Here is a 19,881-nt window from a genome sequence, read left to right on the forward strand (position 1 = left end):
CGCGTATAAATGGGTAAATCAGTGCAAGCTGCTGAACCTTTCTCCCTTGACAAAAGTGTCAGCTAAATGGATACGTGTAAATACAAGTCGCTTGTGACGTGGGACAGAGCTCCACCCCTCGCGCTCTCTTTCTATCCTAGTAAGTGGGCGTGTCGGTCTCTTGGTCGTTCCCTCGATCGATCCAGCAGCTGATCAATAGGTGTCACAGTTCCTTGTGCGGTCGGGCGCCAGGACCTGGCGGACTGCTGCGGCCACCGGCGCGCGGGTCGTATTTTAAGAGCGCGAGGAATCGCCGCCGTCTGACATTACGGTTTTACACGTGGGGCTGGAAGGCGGCCGGAGCCAAAGATAGGCTGCGGGTTCCGGACCCCCGCGTCGTTGACAGTCATGATGATGGGTGCGGGTGCGGGCCCGCGGGACTGGGCTCGAACCCCATAGAGGGAGCGACTTGGTCAAGAATGGAACCGCCGGACTACTTCGGCTTCGACAACTTCACGGAGGACGCGGGAGCGAGCGAGTACCCGGTGTGCGCGCGCTGGAAGGACGCCCCGCTGGGCTCGCTCTTCCACCTCGCGCACATTTTCCTCTTCCTGGGCTTCATGGGCGGCAGCGGCTTCTACGGGCTGCTCTACCTGTACGCCTTCCTGGCGCTGGGCTTCTTCTGCTCCTCCATGTGGGCCTGGTCGGACCCGTGCACCACCGACGCCTTCTCGTGGACCTTCGCGCTGTTCGCGCTCTGCGCGGCGCAGCTCGTGCACGTGGCGTACCGCCTGCGCAGCGTCACCTTCGACAAGGAGCTCCAGGACCTGTACGCGTACGTGTTCCAGCGGCTCGGCGTGTCGCTCAGCCACTACGGCAAGGTGGTGACCTGCAGCGAGGGCCACATCCACACCCTGGAGAAGGACCACTGCTTCGCCGTGGAGGGCAAGACGCCCATCGACAAGCTCTCCATCCTTCTGTCGGGCAGGTGGGTGGGTGCGTGCGTGGGCGGGTGGCGGCACGCGGGAAGCTCTCGGTTCGAATCCCAGCCTCGGTCAAGGGACTTTTCCTGAGCTGAAGGTGGGCGGGTCGCCGCCGCCGCGTGGATTGTTTAAAACTGCGAATCGCAGGTGTCCCGGGGGGGGGGGGAAGGTGCGGCTGCGTCCCGCGCGCCGGATTCTGGGGAGGCACATCCGCAGGTCACTCTATTTATACCCTTTTCCGTCACTGAGTGCAGGGGGATTAATCGGAATAATAGAAAACTTCCTATCTCATTTTCATTAATAGTATTTCTTTTATATTTAAGACGGGGTGCGGTGGCGCAGCGGGTTCGGCCTGTGCCTGCTCTCCGGTGGGTCTGGGGTTCGAATCCCGCTTGGGGTGTCTTGCGACGGACTGGCCTCCCGTCTTGGGTGTGTCCCCTCCCCTTCCAGCCTTACACCCTGTGTTGTCGGGTTAGGCTCCGGCTCTCCAATATGGGACCCCGTATGGGACAAGTGGTTTCAGACTGTGTGTGTGTGTGTGTGTGTGTGTGCACGCGCTGTGTTAACCGATATGTTTCTTTTGCTGTAGAATCCGGGTCACTGTGAACGGGGAGTTTTTACACTATATATACCCTTTCCAGTTCCTTGACTCCCCTGAATGGGACTCCCTGCGACCCTCCGAGGAGGGGCTCTTCCAGGTGTGTTCACATCGTCACCAAGGGATGTCTCAAACCCCGTTGTTTGCTGGATAACACACTAGATGGTCCTTCATGTTTTATAATTGCTTCGTAAATAATGTCACGAATTTTGGACGGGAAGCGCAAAAACACAGCCGTCTCGAGCACAAGGGCTATAATACTGAGGTCTGGGGCCATTAGTACCATTACATTAGTTAAAATCGTGGTCATTTTATTCGTTCCTTCGTTCATTCATTCAATGAAGCTGATGTCCTCTTTCCCGTCGATGCCCTTCCAGGTGACCCTGCGAGCCGAAAACTGCTGCAGGTACATCTCGTGGCGGCGCAAGAAGCTGTACCTGCTGTTCGCCAAGCACCGCTACCTGGCCAAGGTGTTCGCGCTGCTCGTGCGCAATGACATCGCCGACAAACTGTACTCGCTGAACGACAAGGCCGTAGGCAGCGGGGGGGTCCGCTACGACTTGCGCCTGCCCTCCTTCTGCCACGTGCAGGTGCCCGAGGTGGAGGATCGCCGGGTGTGTGCGCGGGTCCCGGAAAGGAGAGCGAGAACCCAGCCCCCACACACACCCACATGAAGGCCACGGGACACGCGCACACACACGGGCTGCGCTCTTTCATAAAGCTCCATCGCGCATTTTTAAAAAAATCACTTTCTCTTCTGTGACCTATCCAACGAGTGTTCACCGACTTTCGTTTTTAAGAATACTAATCCCCCCCCCCCCCCCCCCCCCCATGAGTTTTTCGCTCGTAGTGACACTCATCAGTGCATATTGTTAGAACCCATTCCATATGCATCCATAATTTGAGAACAAGACCCTTCATTATTCCTTTTTTTTGGGACTGTCTCCGGCTGCTTGATTTTCCCTGCGCTGGAAAGTGAAGGTTTGATGGGGCTGGAAACTGACACCCTGTTTTTGACCGCTTCCAAATTTAGCAGCAGGGTCCGTTTTTAGCGCAGAAGTGCGATGCGGAGCCGCGAAGCCGTTTGGCTTTTTTTTTTTTTTTCTTCCCCTTTTCTTTTTCCAGTCGCACGTCTGACGGCACTTGGACACCCTCTCTGACCTGCCAGGTGTCTCAATCACCTGTGGATCTGGGACGGGGAAGCGCAAGTCTCGCGGCCCTTCACACTCCGCGCGCTGGCGCACAGAGCTGCTCGGGATATTAATAGCGCAGCTGAAATTGGCCTTCAGCTATATGACAGCTGTGGGGCGGGGCGGGGGGGTCCCCTGTTGTGTCCTTGTATTTATCGCTTATTTCAGCCCTTTCACCTGGATTTCCGCAGTAGTGTGACGACAAACTGATTTTCAAAGTTATTTCTGAACATGTCTATTTCCAAAAAACGATTTTGATGACGTATGTAGTTATAGTTAATCCCTGTGGTCTGCAGTTTCACTGAGTGGGATTTATAGCTTGTGTCTTAATGTTTGGTTTCATTCTAATACACATCCCCCAGCTGCCTCTTAAAATGCGGAGGTTTTTTTTCCTCCATCCAATTTGTAACACTTGAAAGACTGGATGTTTAAATATACAGTATGTGATGAATAGTTCTAAAATTTGTGTTGATATTCTGCTTTGATTTTATATATATATATATTTTTTTTTTTACCCGCTGTAAAATGTTTGTTTTGGGTTTCCGAACGCGCGTCCTGTGTCGCTGTCCGCGGTGCTGATCGTGTGCGCGCACCTCGCGCCGCTCGTGGACGCGTCTCGGGAAGGCGCTGCAGCGCGACATGTGAAGGCAGGTAAGTGACTGCAGAGACGAGAGCAAACTGTTCCCACACATACACACACACATTTTCAGAACCGCTTGTCCCTTACGGGGTCGCGGGGAACCGGAGCCTACCCGGCAACACAGGGCGTAAGGCCGGAGGAGGAAGGGGACACACCCAGGACGGGACGCCAGTCCGCCGCAAGGCACCCCAAGAGGGACTCGAACCCCAGACCCACCGGACAGCAGGACTGCGGTCCAACCCACTGCGCCACCGCACCCCCATAAGAAATTAAAGCTTACAGCACCTGGTATTCCCAGGCGGTCTCCCATCCACGTACTAACCAGGCCCGACCCTGCTTAGCTTCCGAGATCGGACGAGATCGGGCGTGTTCAGGGTGGTATGGCCGTAAGCTGTTCCCCTCCTACAAAAAGCAGAGGGGAGACAAAAGCACAAGGCAATTTCCCTTTTCTTTTTTTTTTCGCATCGTGTCACTTGTAACTCTTCCTAAACGGTATAATAAAGCTGCTCTGAAATGAACAATTTTTTAAACATTTTGCCATTATCACGGTTTATGTAAGAGCAATCTTTATGTTCAGTCACAGCTGACTAGAGAAAAATGATCATATGTCTGATAGTTACTCATCTCATGTGTTAGGCATGAGGTACTAAATATTACCCATAGTACTCAGGAGTTACATGCACATACATGTCCCGTTACCCCGATGCACAAAGAACAGTTATATGTGTATACACACGGTGTATAGAGCCACCGTTAGCACTATATAAAGGATGTTATAAAGTACTTAAATATTGCTTCTAACATTTAATAATTTAGCTGACGCTTTTTCTCCAAAGGAGCTTACAATGTTAAGGTACTCGCAACTATTTACCTATTTATACAGCTGGTTAATTTTACCGGAGAAACTTAAGGAAAGCACCTTGCTCAAAGGTAGTACAGCTGGAGGTGGGAATTGAACCTGCGACCTTTGGTTCAGAAGTCAGCAACTCTAATGCTACCAGCTGCCCCCTATTCACAACTGTATATGTACTGCAGCTTTAATGTTGTACTGAATTCCTGCCGTTGAACGTAATTCCAATCCTTAATTACTGCTTGAGAAGGATATCCCAGCCTTCATCATGTTTTGGCATTACTGCATTCTACTGTTAACTAAGCGGTACGTAAAGGGTGTATATTTTCTGTTGCTAGAGCGCTTGTAATCATTTGCTTCTCAGTCATGTATGAACTGAACCACAGCTGTTCCTGCGCATGTTAGTGGTGACAGTGGGGTCCTGGATACTGTTAAATACTGTACGAGGAGCCCATAGTCTCTGCGGTTATCGCGCCGTAGCTCTGTCTCCCCCTGCTGGCTCATCTGTGCGCTGCAGGCGACTTAAGGGAGGGCGGCGCTCGCTTCGCGCTCCGAGCTGCCGCTCTCGCTTCTTGCCCATTTTAGTCGATCTCTGTCAGCGCGCTGGAATGCGCTGCGCGTTCTCGACACTCACACGTTCACTTTGACAGCTACGCCGACACTTCACCGAAGTTTCTCTCATTTTTAAATCACATATTTTCCTATTTTGCCGTTACCTGGGGATGTTGATCATCTGAAAGGTAAGTTTCAGCAGGTTTGCGCTGTGCGCCGTTTGAGAAGGTCACACAGGGACTCCTTGTGCTCTTAGTCTTAGTAGAATGAATTTTTTTTTTTAATTTATTAAAGTGTCCCTGTCCTGCGGTCTGTTATACTGAACTCGTTCTTCGGTAAATAGCTGTTATTTAATTCCTCGCGTTACACAAGGAAAACTCGACTAGCACTGTTTTTTTTTTTTTTTTTTTTTTTTTAAGCGCTAAACTGACGCACGTGCACGTTTTGAGCGTCACTGCGTTATTTGTCCTTTAAATTCATGTAATGAACAGGGTTCTCCCGGTCCGATTTCCTACGTGAACGTGCGGTTTCACGGTCTGTCTGGTTATGAGTTTTATATATTGTTTCAGATATTTTAGCAGCTAAAGACTGCACGTGTATCGGGAAGCGTCGGTTATACGTGTCCGTCTGTGTTCGTTAAATAGTCTAACACACATCATGGTTCAGGCATTCGACAAGAGGGACTGAAAAGTGCGGGGAAAGGACGCGTAAGAGAGCCGTCGCTCCCCAAAAAAATAACGGACAACGTCGGAGTCGCCGATTCTCCCCGGCCGGTGCTGAGCGCTACCATCAAAACACCGAATATTAATACTTAATATTATTTCCTAGAAGAATAGGCAAACTCCACTCTCGGACTGAATGGGGATCAAACCTCAAACCTACATCCTCCCGCACCCCCCCAGGCGCTGTTTGACAGCAGCGCCACCATGCTGCCCAGAAAATAAAACCAAAGACAATGACACTCCTAATTTCACAGCCAGCTGCCTCACACCTGCTTTCTTCCTCCTCCCTTTTTACATGTCTTCATTTGGTAATTGACTGCCCCTGGTGCTCATTGTCCCGTTAATAAACTGTTCCCAGGTACAGATTTCAGTTGGGAACTGGGCACAGCCAGGCTAGATCCTGCATCAATTGATGAATTCGCCATTCCTGCTGGAAAAGGGATACATTTACACACAAACTGACCTGCATCAACCATAACTGAAGATCTTAGAATCTGAATATTTACCTTTCTCTGTATTTTCTGCTCCTTTTTCAGAAGGTGAATACGCAGCAAGATGTCCGTGTCCACAGAGGTGACCCCCGTGTTTTACACGATGGTGCCGACCATTATTACTGGCATCGTAGAGGGCCTAGAGCTGGAGCAGAATGCTACATCTTGTCAGTACTGGGAGGAGGCCCATCATCTGATGTTCCACCTGGCCAATGCATGCCTGGCCTTGGGTGTGGCCATCCCCACCACCCTTGGCCTACACATGATCCTGTTGCGTCTGATGGTGATGGTCGGTGAGTGCCGCTGCTCTCTCCGGTGGTCTATGGTACGACCCACGAGGCAGAGGTTGAGCCTTTGGGAAATCTGGCCTTTAAACCACTGTGTCTCTAATGTTGCTTCAGTGATGATTGAATATTGAAATACCTTACATTACATGTAAAATTGTTCTACTTAATTTTTTAAGCTCTTCCCTCAAAACGGTTGCCCCCTAGAGATGAGATAGCTGGTAGCGCAATGATTAGAGCTACTGTTTTTGAACCTAAAGGTTGTAGATTTGATTCCCACCTCCCTTGAGTAAAGTACTTAGCCTAAAATTGCTCCAGTAGAATTTCCCAACTTTATTAATCAGTAAGTAGCTTAAGATTGCAGGTTGCTTTGGAGAAAAGCATCGGCTAAATGAATAAATGTAGAGGAAGCAGGAAGACGCATTCGCCACAGTGGGACTTATCCTGACTTCCTCCATTTAAATAAATGAGCCATATACTGTACGGAGTTCTTCAATTATTCTGATAAATTTAGTAAAATATTCATATTTTGTAACCATATTGCTTATTCATAAAAACATGCCTGTTGTGCTTTCTTTAATGAATTTTTTTTTTTTTTTAATTGGCCCATCCCAGTTGGGTCATGTCGGTTTTCTTTCGGCACATGGCACCATGTGACCATCAAACAAACATCAGGCATCATCCTGCCACTCAGACTTCTCCTGTTCTCGTGCCCTCAGGATGCTCACTCTTCATCACTTGGGCAACACTGTACAGGTGTACTCTGGACATTATGATCTGGAACGTGGTATTCCTTGTCATCAATGGCATGCACCTCCTGTACCTGCTGTATAAAAGGAGACCAGTGAGTATCGGGGCACCTGGGACCCTACAATTTCAAATGAAAAAAGGAAATAATGAGCATACATTTTTTTTAAATTATTTTCTGGGAACAATCTATGTCAGTTAGTGATTTTAGGGTTAACTTGAGATGGGATTGGAACACATTGGAATTTTTCTCCATAAAAATAATGCGGTAATTTCTTCATCCATTTTTTCTATATTCTGTCAATTTTTAGGAACAAGTTTAGACTGATTAACAGTGGATAAGTGTGTATAGAAAACTACAGCTCTACACACTTTAATCATGCTATTGTATGGTCTAATGCTGTTTTCATGACTGTTGCCAGCTGTAAGAAATGGTATTGGCCATAGTTATGAAACGTCTTCGTGTAAACTCTGTTTTTGCATTTCTTGCCTCAGATTAAGATAGACCGGGAGCTGCACCATGTGTATAAGCGGCTGTTTGAACCGCTGCATGTGCGAGAGGACCTGTTCCAGAAGCTCACAGGCCAGTTCTGCACCATTCAGATGCTGAAGAAGGGCCAGGTGTATGCCGCCGAAGACAAGACCTCTGTGGATGAGCGACTGAGCATCCTGTTGAAGGGGAAGTAGGTCTTGCCTTTGTTGGATGCACTTTCCATGGTAACCGTCCCCTTGCATACACGCACGCCTTCGCTAGCTGGGATTCCTTTCGGAAGATGATACGTGGTCTTCACAAGACTGACCGCTGCTCTTGTGACCTCACACTGACAGCGTTCTTACCGCAGTCATGTGTTTGCTTTGGTAGAATGAAGGTGTCATACCGGGGTCACTTCCTCCACAATATCTACAGCAATGCCTTCATTGATTCTCCAGAGTTCCGGTCTACTCAGATGAACAGGGGTGAGAAGTTTCAGGTAAATGTGACCCATTTACATCGTTTTCCTTTTGAGTTTTTATAATGTCACCTCAGATCTGATTGTTTGGCCTGCAGTGTCTATATTATATCTTTAGGTAGGGTGTTGGTCACTAATACACAAAGAATGCGTTGCTGATTAGATTGTATTGCTAGCACTATGATGATTATGGTAAACATGTGACTCTTGATTGACAGGTGACCATCACGGCAGAAGAAAACTGCAAATTCCTGTGTTGGTCCAGGGAGAGGCTGACATACTTCCTGGAGGCGGACTCCTTTCTGAACGAGGTGTTCCGGTACCTCATTGGGAAAGACATCACCAACAAGCTGTACTCCCTCAATGACCCCACACTGAGTGACAAGGTGGGGCTTTACCCTCTCTTCATTAGATACACTCCTCTGTGGTTACATAGAGTTCATAGGTTAGAGAAGAACCATCACTCAACCCGATGATTGACGAACAGCCTGAAAGCAGAAGCTAAGAGCATCATATCTGATCCCTGTTGAACTCTCACTTCCACATAAGTGAGTACAGTTGCTCCTGGGGTTACGAATGTCCAAGTTACAAACTTTTGGAGTTAGATGTTTTTCCAAAATATATTTTTCATGCATATTTTCTAGTTAGTGTATTTTCTAAAATTGTGTCTGTAGTGGAATGAATGCAGACTGTTTACTGGATAATCTGAGGAGTGACTATAAAGCTAACCAAAAAAAATAGGAATATGCAGCCGCCTTATTTCAACTTGTTCCCCTCAGTGTTTACTGCTTACATCTGGCATTTATGTGTGTAGATGAATGCAGTCTCTATGAGAATGAAAGTTGCAGGTAACAGTGCTGCGTCAGTCAACAATCTGTACTGTATTAGAGTTTGTAGAGACAAACTTCTAATTTTCAGGAATTTTAAACTAGTTTTATGTTAATGTATCTTGAAGTGAGAAATACACACACACATTTTCTGAACCGCTTGTCCCAGAGGGGGTCGCGGGGAACCGGAGCCTACCCGGCAACACAGGGCGTAAGGCCGGAGGGGGAGGGGACACACCCAGGACGGGACGCCTAGCAAAAGGAATTCTGATCAGTCTTCCGGTTTCAGTTCTGTGTGTGTGTGTGTGTGTGTGTGTGTGTGTGTGTGTGTGTGTGTAAGTTGATGCCCATATAATCCAGATCATATAAAAAAAAAAATCTGAAAATTTTAGTTTTTCCGGTTCTCTCTTATTGTCTATTTCATAAAAAATCTACCAAATTTTGGTGGCTCGGCTAACGATGAACAAGCCGCATCACTTGGCCTCTCAGGCATTTAAGGGTGATCCTGTGCTTTGCAGGCAGTGAAGAAGATGGACCGCCAGCCCAGTCTTTGCTCTCAGGTGTCTATGATGCAGATGAGGAACAGCATGGCCAGCACCAGTGACACAGATGATGTGCTCAAAGAGTTCTTACGTGGCAGCTCTGCTAGCTCCTCCCTCCGTGAGTGCTCATTGCCCTCTATACCACGGTAACACATGCACCCGCTGATTCAAAAGTCAGTGTCTAACATACTTATGTCCTGGTGCTGTCGCTCCCATGTGCCGATTCACTCTGATTTTACTTTTCCCGTTTACTCGGTGCTTAGTATTCCTGGTTACTTTTTTGACCCTCTCTTTTTGGTCCTGGATCTGTTTTATCGAATCCTGATAGGGTTTGCTGTCGATCAGTTGTCGAAGCGGTTCTAATATGTAATTAATTCCTTAAAAATAACTCGGATATGACAATAAACCTTCTCTGTTCTAGTTTTAGAATCCTTCATCATAAGATTTGGGTGGCTCGGGTTACTTTTTCCGGAAAGTCTTGGATAGTTGTTCAAAAAAGAAGCATAGCTGAAGCAGTGGCTGTTGAAGAGGATCTTAGTTTAGGGTATCAGAATGTATGCGATGGGCTACATGCAGCTTCTCTGTCCTTGGCCTCTTCACCTCTTTCCCAAGTCCATGATCCATGACGGTAACTGGTAGAAAGATGGCCAGTTTTTCTGAAAGCCTCCAATGTGACTCCTCCTTCCACCTCCATCCCTGTTGTCCCAAGCAGGGGGAGGCTGGCTTGCTCTACACTCTACTTATTACCACGTCTTCCCCATGCTGGCTAAGGTTCATCTGACACTGTGCTGATTTTCTGTCCCCTTCTGTCCCCCTCCAGCAGTGACACAGGCCACCCCCCTCTGACTGAGCGTGTCCCCACATCCCTTGACAGGTGCATTGTAAGACACCTTTTCTCCTTGTCTTCTCCTTCCACTTCTCCCTTCTAAACTCATGGGTTGAAGCTTGGTGATGTCACCTGTCTGGCAAAACGTCAGACAAACCCAGATTGTAACCGCAACCTCCCTTGCATTCCTGGCCTGAGTGTCACTGAACATGAACCATAACCAACTCTCTTACTGCGAGTTCCACGTTGAGTGTTGAATAAGCACAAACAATAACTACTCCTCCACTACTTGTCTTCATGAGATTTGGAATGAGTGTTGGCTCAGCCAAAACCATAACCATAACGTCCAATTAATCCCTCGTTACAGCAAGATCTGAAAGAAGTGAAGAATCAGCTGTAGCTTCTCCTTTGATAAATGTTGCTCTGAGATCTGGAATGACTTCTGAATCAGCAGAAAGCACAATGTACCTTCCATGGCACTGTTGTTTCCAGAAGATCTCTGATGAATGTTTGATAAAAAACCAAAGCCTTACTTGAAAATGAGCAGCAGATGCAACATCGTCTCAGGTAAAACTTCTGTCTTCCATGTGACGATGCGGTCTTGAACGAGCAGGATCCGTCCATTCTTTGTTGCAATGCAAAGTTAAAAATGCCCGTAAAGGCGTGTTTTCCATATCAGGAGCATAATTTCAGTTGAGGAATAAATGATTTGGTTTTCAGTGTGAATGACTTGTAAAATGTCATCTGATTTTCATATGTCATAATAATAATAAAGACAGTCTAATTTAAGAGATAACAATCACATTGTTTGAAGGAACCTCCTTTAGTAGCAGTAACCTCAAGCAAATTCATCCTGTAGCTGCTGCTCAGACTTGTGTAGCACTTAGAAAGTTTCTTGGTCCGTTTCTCTCTAGACCTTAGACAGATGTTTAAAGCACACTGTTTCTGCACACCTCCACCCACCGTCACACTACTGAAATCATTTACACTGAACAAATGGTGTCCAGCTCATGATCTTCTTTTACTTCTGGTTCCCATTGTAGTGCCCACTTAATTTCATCATCAGGTAAAACCTTCAGTCGTCACGGTTACTGGTGTTATTGCTGTGCTAATGACTAATGCATTTCTCACACCTTCCTCAACATTCCTCACAAAATTGTGCACTTCAGACTCTCGCGCAACACGCAGCCTCACGTTCTCTTTCCGTTTGCATTCTACACGTTTCCTCGGTTTAATTTTGTGAGAATATGTTTATGCATCATCTCAATGCTAAATATGTTTTATAAAAATGTAGTTTTCAGTGAAGGCTATTTGCCACTGGATACGTTATAATACATAGCGATGAGAGAAATTAATCGCATCAGAGGTTTGATATGAACGACATGCTGACTTCTGGTGGTGTTTTGTCGGTCGTCTTCATCTAAAGCCAATTTTTCTGTGTGTTTTCCAGAAAAATCCCCAGCGATAAAATCTTCTCCGATGAAACCTATTGAAGAGGCAATGGAAGATGATGTCTTTGATTCGGACTCCGTGACGCAAAAGCACTCTGCCCCCAGGACATCCGTGGAAGACCTGGAGCAGGTCTAGGGTTTGAATTTAAGATTGTCACCTTCTCTTTCTTACCATCACCTGAAATCTTGCGCCCTGCTACCTGTCCTATCCTGGCAATGAATTTATAATGGTGGAAAGCAGTCGGTCAGAGAATCACATCTTCCATCTCTTTAGTTAGTTAGATTGCACTCGTACCTTGCACAGTGATGGAGACGTCCAGAGATAAGGGCAATAGAAGTTGAGTAAAATCATGAAGATGAGAACACAAACCTGCAGTATGACAGCAGAACAGACAGCACTTAGCGTGTATATTGTACACACATAGCATATAGTGCCATCCTGAACTCTGCTCATTCTTCAGGATTTCTATTCCCTTAATTAGCAGAGGACAGAAAAAATGAAAAACAATTCACAGGGGCGTTATAGCAAATAAGTACAGTTCACTGTTCAGTTTTAAGAATTTTCCAATGGCCCAATTGGAAAGTTAATTTTTACATCCCAAATTTCCAATAGGTCTTTTGGAATGTAAAAATTAACTTTTTTTTTTTTTTTTTTCTTTCTTTCAATTTGGAAACGTTTTAATGACCCGTTACTTTAACAGCCCACTAAAATGCTTTCGATATATGGTTACACCAGGTGTAAAGAAAACACTACTGGAGCTGAACTGACTTTGTTTTACAAAGGGGGAGCTGATAGTGTACCAGTTAGAACTGTAGCCTTTGCACCCAAGTGTCACAGGTTTGAATCCCACTTCCAGCTGTAGAACCCTTGAGCAAGGTATTTACTCTAAGTTGCTGTAGTAAAAATTACATGGCTGTATAAATGGGTATAAAATTGGAAGTACCTTAACAGTGTAAGTTGCTTTTGAGAAAAGTATCAGCTTTTTTGTCCTAGATGATCGCTGTGGGTCGAGGATCTAAATTGCATGACCTAATATGAACTGGACTCAATGCATATTTTTCAGATTGACTTTTTTGTTGATATGCTTCCACCACAATCAAAAGGAGAGCTGCGTTAAGTGTCTTTTACAGATACATAGCTGATTATTTTCTCTGAAGCTTACAATGAGCCGGGGTACTACAGCGGGAGGGAGAATTGAACCTGCAACCTTTGAGTCCAAAGGCAGTAGCTCTAACCGCTATTCTACAAGCTGTTCTCTATACTTTTCAACTTACTAGATTACTTTGCCTTGAAAGGGGCCTTTTAAGGAACAAATGACCTTTAAAAGGGAAGCCTCTGTGCATGCACACTGCCTGAGGCTGCTTGTCCTAGGGCTCAGGAGGAGGCTTGAACCCCAGGCCCCACAGAAGGTAGGCACAGGCCTAACCTACGGTGCCACTGCACCCCCTCCCTTTTCTTAACTCTTTCCATTTTAATGTTATTTTGTGTTGTTTCACCATAATGTAACGGGGCAGGTGATGCACCCACGATGGGATGCCAGTCTCTTGCGGGGCACCCCAGGCAGGACTTGAACCCCACACCCAACAGGGAGTAGGCGTATGGCTAACCTGCTGTGCCACTGCATCCCCCGAACCTCCCTTCTTGACTGTTTCCATTTTAATGTTATTTTACCATAATATAATAGCTGGAGTTGCAGATTGAATTTGCAACTTTTGGGTCCAAAGGCAGTAGCTCTAACCACTACTCTACCAGCTGTCCCCAGTGCTTTTCAACTTACTTACTAGATTACTTTGCCCTGAAAGGGGCCTTTTAAGGAACAAATGACCTTCAGATGGCAGGGGCAGCCTATACACACATGCAGACACACTGTCTGAAGCTGCTTGTCCCAAGTGGAGGGACAGCAAACCTGTGCCTAACCTGGCAACAGAGGGCATAAAGCTGGAGGGGACATGCCCAGGATGGGACACTAGTCTGGTGCAAAGCACGCCAAGCAGGGCTCGAACCCCAGACCCACCGGAGAGCAGGCCCTGGCCAAACCTGCTGCACCACCACAATCTCTGTCTGTTAGTAATGATTTTTTACATTTTATTTCAATGGTGGCATTCAAACAGCTTTGGAAAGTCACTGATGGAGTTTGAAGAATGTCCTTGTGCTCACCTACAGTATTCATGATGTTTTTGTACATAAAATTATCATGGTGTATTGGAATTTGTACATTTATAGAACCACATAGTTTAAAGTAGATGATTTAGTGACCAAATGTATAAGTGAATATTACTGGTGCAGTGAGTAACACTGATTCCTCACCCTGCCTGAGTTGTGGACTCAGGTCTAGCGCAGGAGGTAAGGTGTTTGTGGTCTGAGTTTATAATCCAAATATTTCCCCAAAACAGAGTGACAGAACACTCCTAGACCTTCCTTTACTATGGTCATGATCACCATGAGTTGAATTTCACTTGACAGCACTTACCTATCAGCATGTTACCTTTTTTCTCCAGTATCTCGTGATGGTTAGTGAATGTTTTCTGCATGAATGTGTCTTCAATAAAAGTACTGTATACTGCTTTGGCATCTGTCTGTTTAATGGTGACAAAAGACTTAAGAACCACAAGCTATTTCTCCATCAATAAGTGGTAGAAACAATGGATTTAGTTTTTTTCCTTTTTTTTTTTTTTAAGGGTTTGCAGAAATTTTGATAGTAATTGCACTTAGCCATCAAGAGGGAGCAGCACCGCAGTCACATTCTTAAAGTATATTCCTCAACAGGAGCTAAACAGTTTAATCAGAAGTTGCACAACTATAGTAGCCTGTCCAATATTTTCCACAGTGTGTTTACTTCACACATGCAGTATATGACTAGAGTTAAAATGAAGTCTTGGAAGACTGTACCAAGACATAAATGCTTCCCAAAAAAATCAAAACATAGGCTTAATGCCAATATAATAGGTTTTATTTCAATCAAGTCAAACTTTTAAGACCTCAAAATCCATGATTCACAGAAACAAAGGAAATACACAAACTGAGGTTATAAAATATGCGATATGCAAATAAACAGTAAAATCAGTGCTTTACATCGTCAAGACAAGAAGGTATGGACTGGCTCTGTGCCCCCGCTCCTTCATCCCAAGCGCTAGCATTGTTGTGACACTTACAGTCATGTGAAAAAGAAAGTACACCCTCTTTAAATTCTATGGTTTTAGGTATCAGGACATAATAAAAAATCATCTGGTCCTTAGCAGGTCTTAAAATTAGGTAAATACATCCTCAGATGAACAACAACACATGACATATTACACTGTGTCATGATTTATTTAGCAAAAATAAAGCCAAAATGGAGAAGCCATGTGTGAAAGACTAAGTACACCCTTACTGCTTCCATAGGAATTAAGAGGGTAAGTAGCAGCCAGGTGCTGCTAATCAAATGCCCTTGATTAACTGATCATCAGCAAGTGTGACCACCTCTATAAAAGCAGAAGTTTTGGCAGTTTGTTGGTCTGGAGTGTTCAGTTGTGTGGTAACCCAATGTCATGGAGGAAAGACTTCAGCATTGATTTTAGGGAAGCAATTGTTGCTACCTATCAATCTGGGAAGGGTTATAAGGCCATTTCCAAACAATTTAAAATCCATCACTCTACAGTGAGGAAGAGTTCTCACAAGTTGAACACATTTAAGACAGTTGCCAATCTTCCCAGGAGTGGATGTCCCAGCAAATTCACCCCAAGGTCAGACTGTGTGAGTTACATCTCAGACTCTACAGGCCTCAGTGAACATATTGAATGTTACAGTTCATGACAGTATGATTAGAAAGACTGAACAAGTATGGTTTGTTTGGAAGGGTTGCCAGGAGAAAGCCTCTGCTATCAAAAGAACATGGCAGCATAGCTGGTATGTAAAACCATAGCATTCAAAAAGGGTGTACTTTTTCACATGACTGTAAGTGGATGTCTCGCAGCGCCTGTGCGACAAATGAGGTATGTTAGCAGGTAGAGGTAGCAGCAGTGCCAGGGGTCCACATGCAGGTACATCCCCTCCACAAGGCTGCCTACCTGAACCTGCCCTGAGCTATCATCACTGAGCTTCAAACATTAATATTTACAACAAAAAACCATGAGGTAGCCCTGGCAATTGTGTGACTCTTCTTCTACATTCGTTTTTTCCAGTCCATATCCCTGAACTCCCCAGAAAAAGTAAAAGAAAATCAGTAGTTACATTAATATTAAATGCAAATAAAAATACACTTCACTGGAGTGTTTCATTGCTTGTCCATTCATGTAAACAAGTGAGATGGAGGTGTTCAGTATGAAATATTGCTGTTAATATGCTAATTAAAATGTGGTTTATTATACTTTCATAGAATAAAAAGTTAATGCATCTTAAAATGATATATGTATGAGCTTTGATATATAAAATATTTTATTACTAATGCCACATAAAGGCACAAACATCCACATTAACTCTCTCACAAGCAGCTGGCCTCACTATTTACAGGCTAATTATTTTGCATTGCAGGGGGACTAGTGAGAGAATGTGACAGTTGTATCACCATAGTATGAAAACTGGGTTTGCTGAAGGTTACTGTATCATGACTGCAGCAGGACTACAAAAATGAAGTGCTCTGCCAGTCAGATTGTGGTTTTATGACCCTTGCACGATAGGCAAACAACTACCAGGACATTCATCCAAAAACAAGAAGTTCTCAGAAACCGGATCTATTGTGTTAAGAAAACTGTGTACCCCCATCCCCTGCATTACAAGATCTGTTTGAACCAAAAAATTGACCTACCCACTAATTTAAAACACTAGGCAATCTCATGACAGCAGTCTTTGCAATTAACATAATATGCTTTCTTCTATGCTAATTGTTTTTGAAAATACCGTAGACTGGGGAGAAGCCCACAAGAATGAATTCTTATGTATCGAATCCATTTTTATGTATTTAACAATTCCTGTAGGAATACTGCAGAGGATTAAATACATGTAGCCAGAGCTGAATCAATATGGGCGCTTCAAGCGGATGGGGTGTGCTTCCATTCAGATGCTACAGTGTCACAATAACAAAAGATTCTGAAACTCCATCCATCTCAGGCCTTCAGCTTCCTGGTTAATAGCTTGCATGAATTGAGACATGAATGCCACCAATAAAGGACACCTGTGCCAGGGACACTGGCATGGAAACATGAACATAGGCCTTTACCAACACAAGTGTTCGGAAAGAGAATCATTGAGCATGACTCTTCTCACTTAAAAAGAAAGACCTCCTTTTGTTCTTCTGAAAACATCACACGGTACTTACTGCATCGTGACAGCACTGCAGAAACCCAGGAACCTACAGTTGACAATGGTCACTTTTCTCAATGAAGGAAGGTAGACTCAAGACCAGGCCAGCAGATAATAGAGCATTTGCGCAAAAAAAAAAAAAAAATCAGTGAGGATTCCATTGGTGGTTGTCTGAATTAAAGCCCAATACAGAATCCAGCTGCGAGACTAGAAACCAAAAAGGGACATTGCAGTTGTATGTTACAGAAGCATGGAAAGACAGACATCTTGTTCTTTATGGTTTTTAAACTAAAACCACACCCACTGTCCATCAAAAGCTCATGATACAAAACCATTCACCGACGCTCGTTTCAGAATTTTGTTCATGTCATCCTTTCCGTGTCAGCATTATCCTGTGTAGTTGTGTATGGACAGGATTCAATAACTACTGCTTTGACTAAATTGATTGAATCAGGTAGTATGGCTTGATAGAGCTGCCCCCCTTGTCTTTCTACTTGAGGTATTACAGTAGTTTATTTTAAAGACCCAACTGACCACGCACTGGGACAACCAGCACTTCCGTAATCACGCAGCTTGGGTTTTGGATCCGACGGAACTGTTCCTGGGCGATTGTCAGTGGAATGCAGCAACGGAGCCACAGGCAGCCAGGAGCAACAGCATTGGTCGGCAACAAAACCACAAGGTGAATGATTTCTGACTAAACCACAGACACCCTCCCTTCCCCCCCCCCCCCAAGAGACACGGCCACAAGGAACACAAGTAGCGAGGTAGGCGTTGGCTGTAAACAGAAAACAGGTCAACTGTCATTTTAACTCTCAGCCTGCGTGAACACCAGAGAGGAAAGGGCTCCGACATTGGCACACAGGATCTGCACAAATACAACTCTCTACAGTTAATGTTAATATGAAATAAAATAGATACATCTGATTATCAGAAATGTAAGACTATCTAGAACTCAGAGGTAGTTACTAATAATAGTACATAAAAAATATAAAAACACTAACTCTATTAGGGTTTCCCTAGAATACATAGACATCTCCAGATGATTCCCAAAAGAAAAAAAGTACACTTTTTTGGTAAATTCCCTGAGAAAAGATCTTCATCCTGAGATGCATTGTGGATAAAAATACACCATACAAAAAGGTCTAAACCACAGTCAGGAATTGAGTTTGGTTTGTGCTGTCGTTTTGAGTTTGTCATGCATTTGAAGATTGGATAGAACGCACACACATTCAATAGCTGCATTTTAAAATACAATCTCAGTGTTGAACCTTCTGCCTTGCATCTTCTAACTGTAAAGAAACAGGGAACACCATCCATGTACTTGCTGCACTTAGATCCTTCAATAATGTCAAGATCCTTTGGTATAGAATTTCAAGAAAAAAAAACCCACTGCGTCTTATGCCAAAAAGAACATATGGGAAAAAAAAACTCTCTTGATTTGTCAAACAGGAATAAAAGTGGCCTTTCCTCTGGTATTGCAAGTAATCCGTTTAGATACATCATTTTCACATTCAGTATCGTCATAGCAGAGTACTTCCTTCCTTGGAAAGTGTTAGAGGTGTGCTCACGAATAAACCCACTTGACTTGTGGCATTTATGTTTTGTGAATCCCCGCTGTAGTAAACGTGAGCAGCCGCCGAAATCGCTCATCTACCATGCACTTCAGCGATGGAGGGGGGGGCGTGGGGGTGAGAGAACCACATGGGACCTTGTGCCCGGGTACGTTTTCAAAGGGGCGATTTCGAGAGGTTGTGCAACATCCGAGAAACAAAAACTGGATCGTGAGACTTCATAAATCGTAAAATGAAATGAGCTCTGTATGCATGTATACGTGAGAACTGGTAAATCGGAGGGGCAAGTGTGAAAACTTCAAGAAACACTTGGACAAAAATGAAACCACTACTCAAGATATCTCTCACCCTGAAAACAAGATCCACTGTATATACGGGTTCCTTTGATATGCTTCAAACAAAAAGGTCATTTCATAAAGATATATTAATATACTCAGAAATTAAGTTAAATATTTACAGCTACACCACAACTTTACTAAACAGTTGGTCCCCTTTCTTGCTGACAGAAACGGGTTTCCGCTGTTTGCAGTTTAACTAAATCACACACAAAAAATAACGTCTTAAACCGTGTACGTTATGCCAGGACTACATTACAGTTTAAGATAGAAGTAAAATAGAGGTCAGCAAACCCTGGAGGGTGACAGTAGGCATGCCTGGGACGCAACCGCATGGATGGGTTAACCTTAGCTGCCCCAGTCCCTGCAACACGTCCAGACTTTCCAGGAGAAGCCGAATGTGCTCAAACATTATACAAATGACAGGGCTTCTCAGACTCCCCGCAGGGGATTTGAGCGGGAACCTTCAGGTCGCGATTTGGGGCCTGGCTCGGATGGGGCCGAAAGCGTCAGCTATTTTTGGGGAATTAGTATTGCTGTGTGGGGGGTCATTTGTAGAGCCTTAGCGAAGGCTCAAGAGGAATGTTTCACTCTTTTGCTAGACATCTCAGAATCCTTTGGTCTTTCACTACTTACCGCAACCGTGCACAAAAAGGCTTGTTACAATTGCTCTCAAACTCCTTCAGAAGTATTAAAAAGAGGCTTTCTCATTTCCGATAGGATATGGATCACCGATGAAAAAGGAGGAAACAGTTCGCAACACAGGTCTGGAGTCGAGGGATGACATCATCACTACATCCCAATGAGGTATGTGAACAAAAAACAGCTGAAGAGCAAAACAAAGGAATGATCCGAAATGCACGTACAGGGTCATCTTCTTGTGCGGTCTGGAACGATGTCGAGATGCCCAAGCCTTGTACCTTCAGACAGCCTCACAGTTCCAAAGAAAGTAATTATGTTAAGGTGGACCTGTTCTAAGTGGACCTGAAGAAGTATGAGGTAGCTGGGGGTGGAGGTCAGGAGGTGTAAAGGATGTGTGTAAGTGGTGGAATGGGACAGGCC

At 44.9% G+C, this 19,881-nt stretch overlaps 2 protein-coding genes and 1 non-coding gene across 3 annotated transcripts; 2 read left to right on the plus strand and 1 right to left on the minus strand.

Moving 5' to 3' along the window:
• Nucleotides 1-330: 330 nt before the first annotated feature.
• Nucleotides 331-3,203, plus strand: popdc3 (popeye domain cAMP effector 3). The gene is made up of 3 exons (XM_018757123.2): nucleotides 331-967; nucleotides 1,552-1,660; nucleotides 1,938-3,203. Exons 1-3 carry the CDS (start codon nucleotides 459-461, stop codon nucleotides 2,232-2,234), a joined length of 915 nt encoding a protein of 304 aa, XP_018612639.2. The 5' UTR covers nucleotides 331-458; the 3' UTR covers nucleotides 2,235-3,203.
• A 460-nt stretch (nucleotides 3,204-3,663) lies between these two features.
• LOC114911106 (5S ribosomal RNA) lies at nucleotides 3,664-3,782 on the minus strand. The gene has a single exon (XR_003797886.1). It is a non-coding gene; the product is annotated as a 5S ribosomal RNA (ribosomal RNA).
• A 1,057-nt stretch (nucleotides 3,783-4,839) lies between these two features.
• On the plus strand, nucleotides 4,840-11,873 carry popdc1 (popeye domain cAMP effector 1). Its single transcript, XM_018757124.2, has 8 exons — nucleotides 4,840-4,980; nucleotides 6,051-6,298; nucleotides 7,009-7,133; nucleotides 7,532-7,719; nucleotides 7,899-8,007; nucleotides 8,205-8,372; nucleotides 9,332-9,473; nucleotides 11,632-11,873. The coding sequence occupies exons 2-8, from the start codon at nucleotides 6,070-6,072 to the stop codon at nucleotides 11,766-11,768; spliced, it is 1,098 nt and encodes a 365-aa protein (XP_018612640.1). The 5' UTR covers nucleotides 4,840-4,980; nucleotides 6,051-6,069; the 3' UTR covers nucleotides 11,769-11,873.
• The last annotated feature ends 8,008 nt before the right edge of the window (nucleotides 11,874-19,881 follow it).

The sequence above is a fragment of the Scleropages formosus genome, chromosome 8, assembly GCF_900964775.1.
Source record: "Scleropages formosus chromosome 8, fSclFor1.1, whole genome shotgun sequence".
Taxonomy (NCBI): Eukaryota; Metazoa; Chordata; class Actinopteri; order Osteoglossiformes; family Osteoglossidae; genus Scleropages; species Scleropages formosus.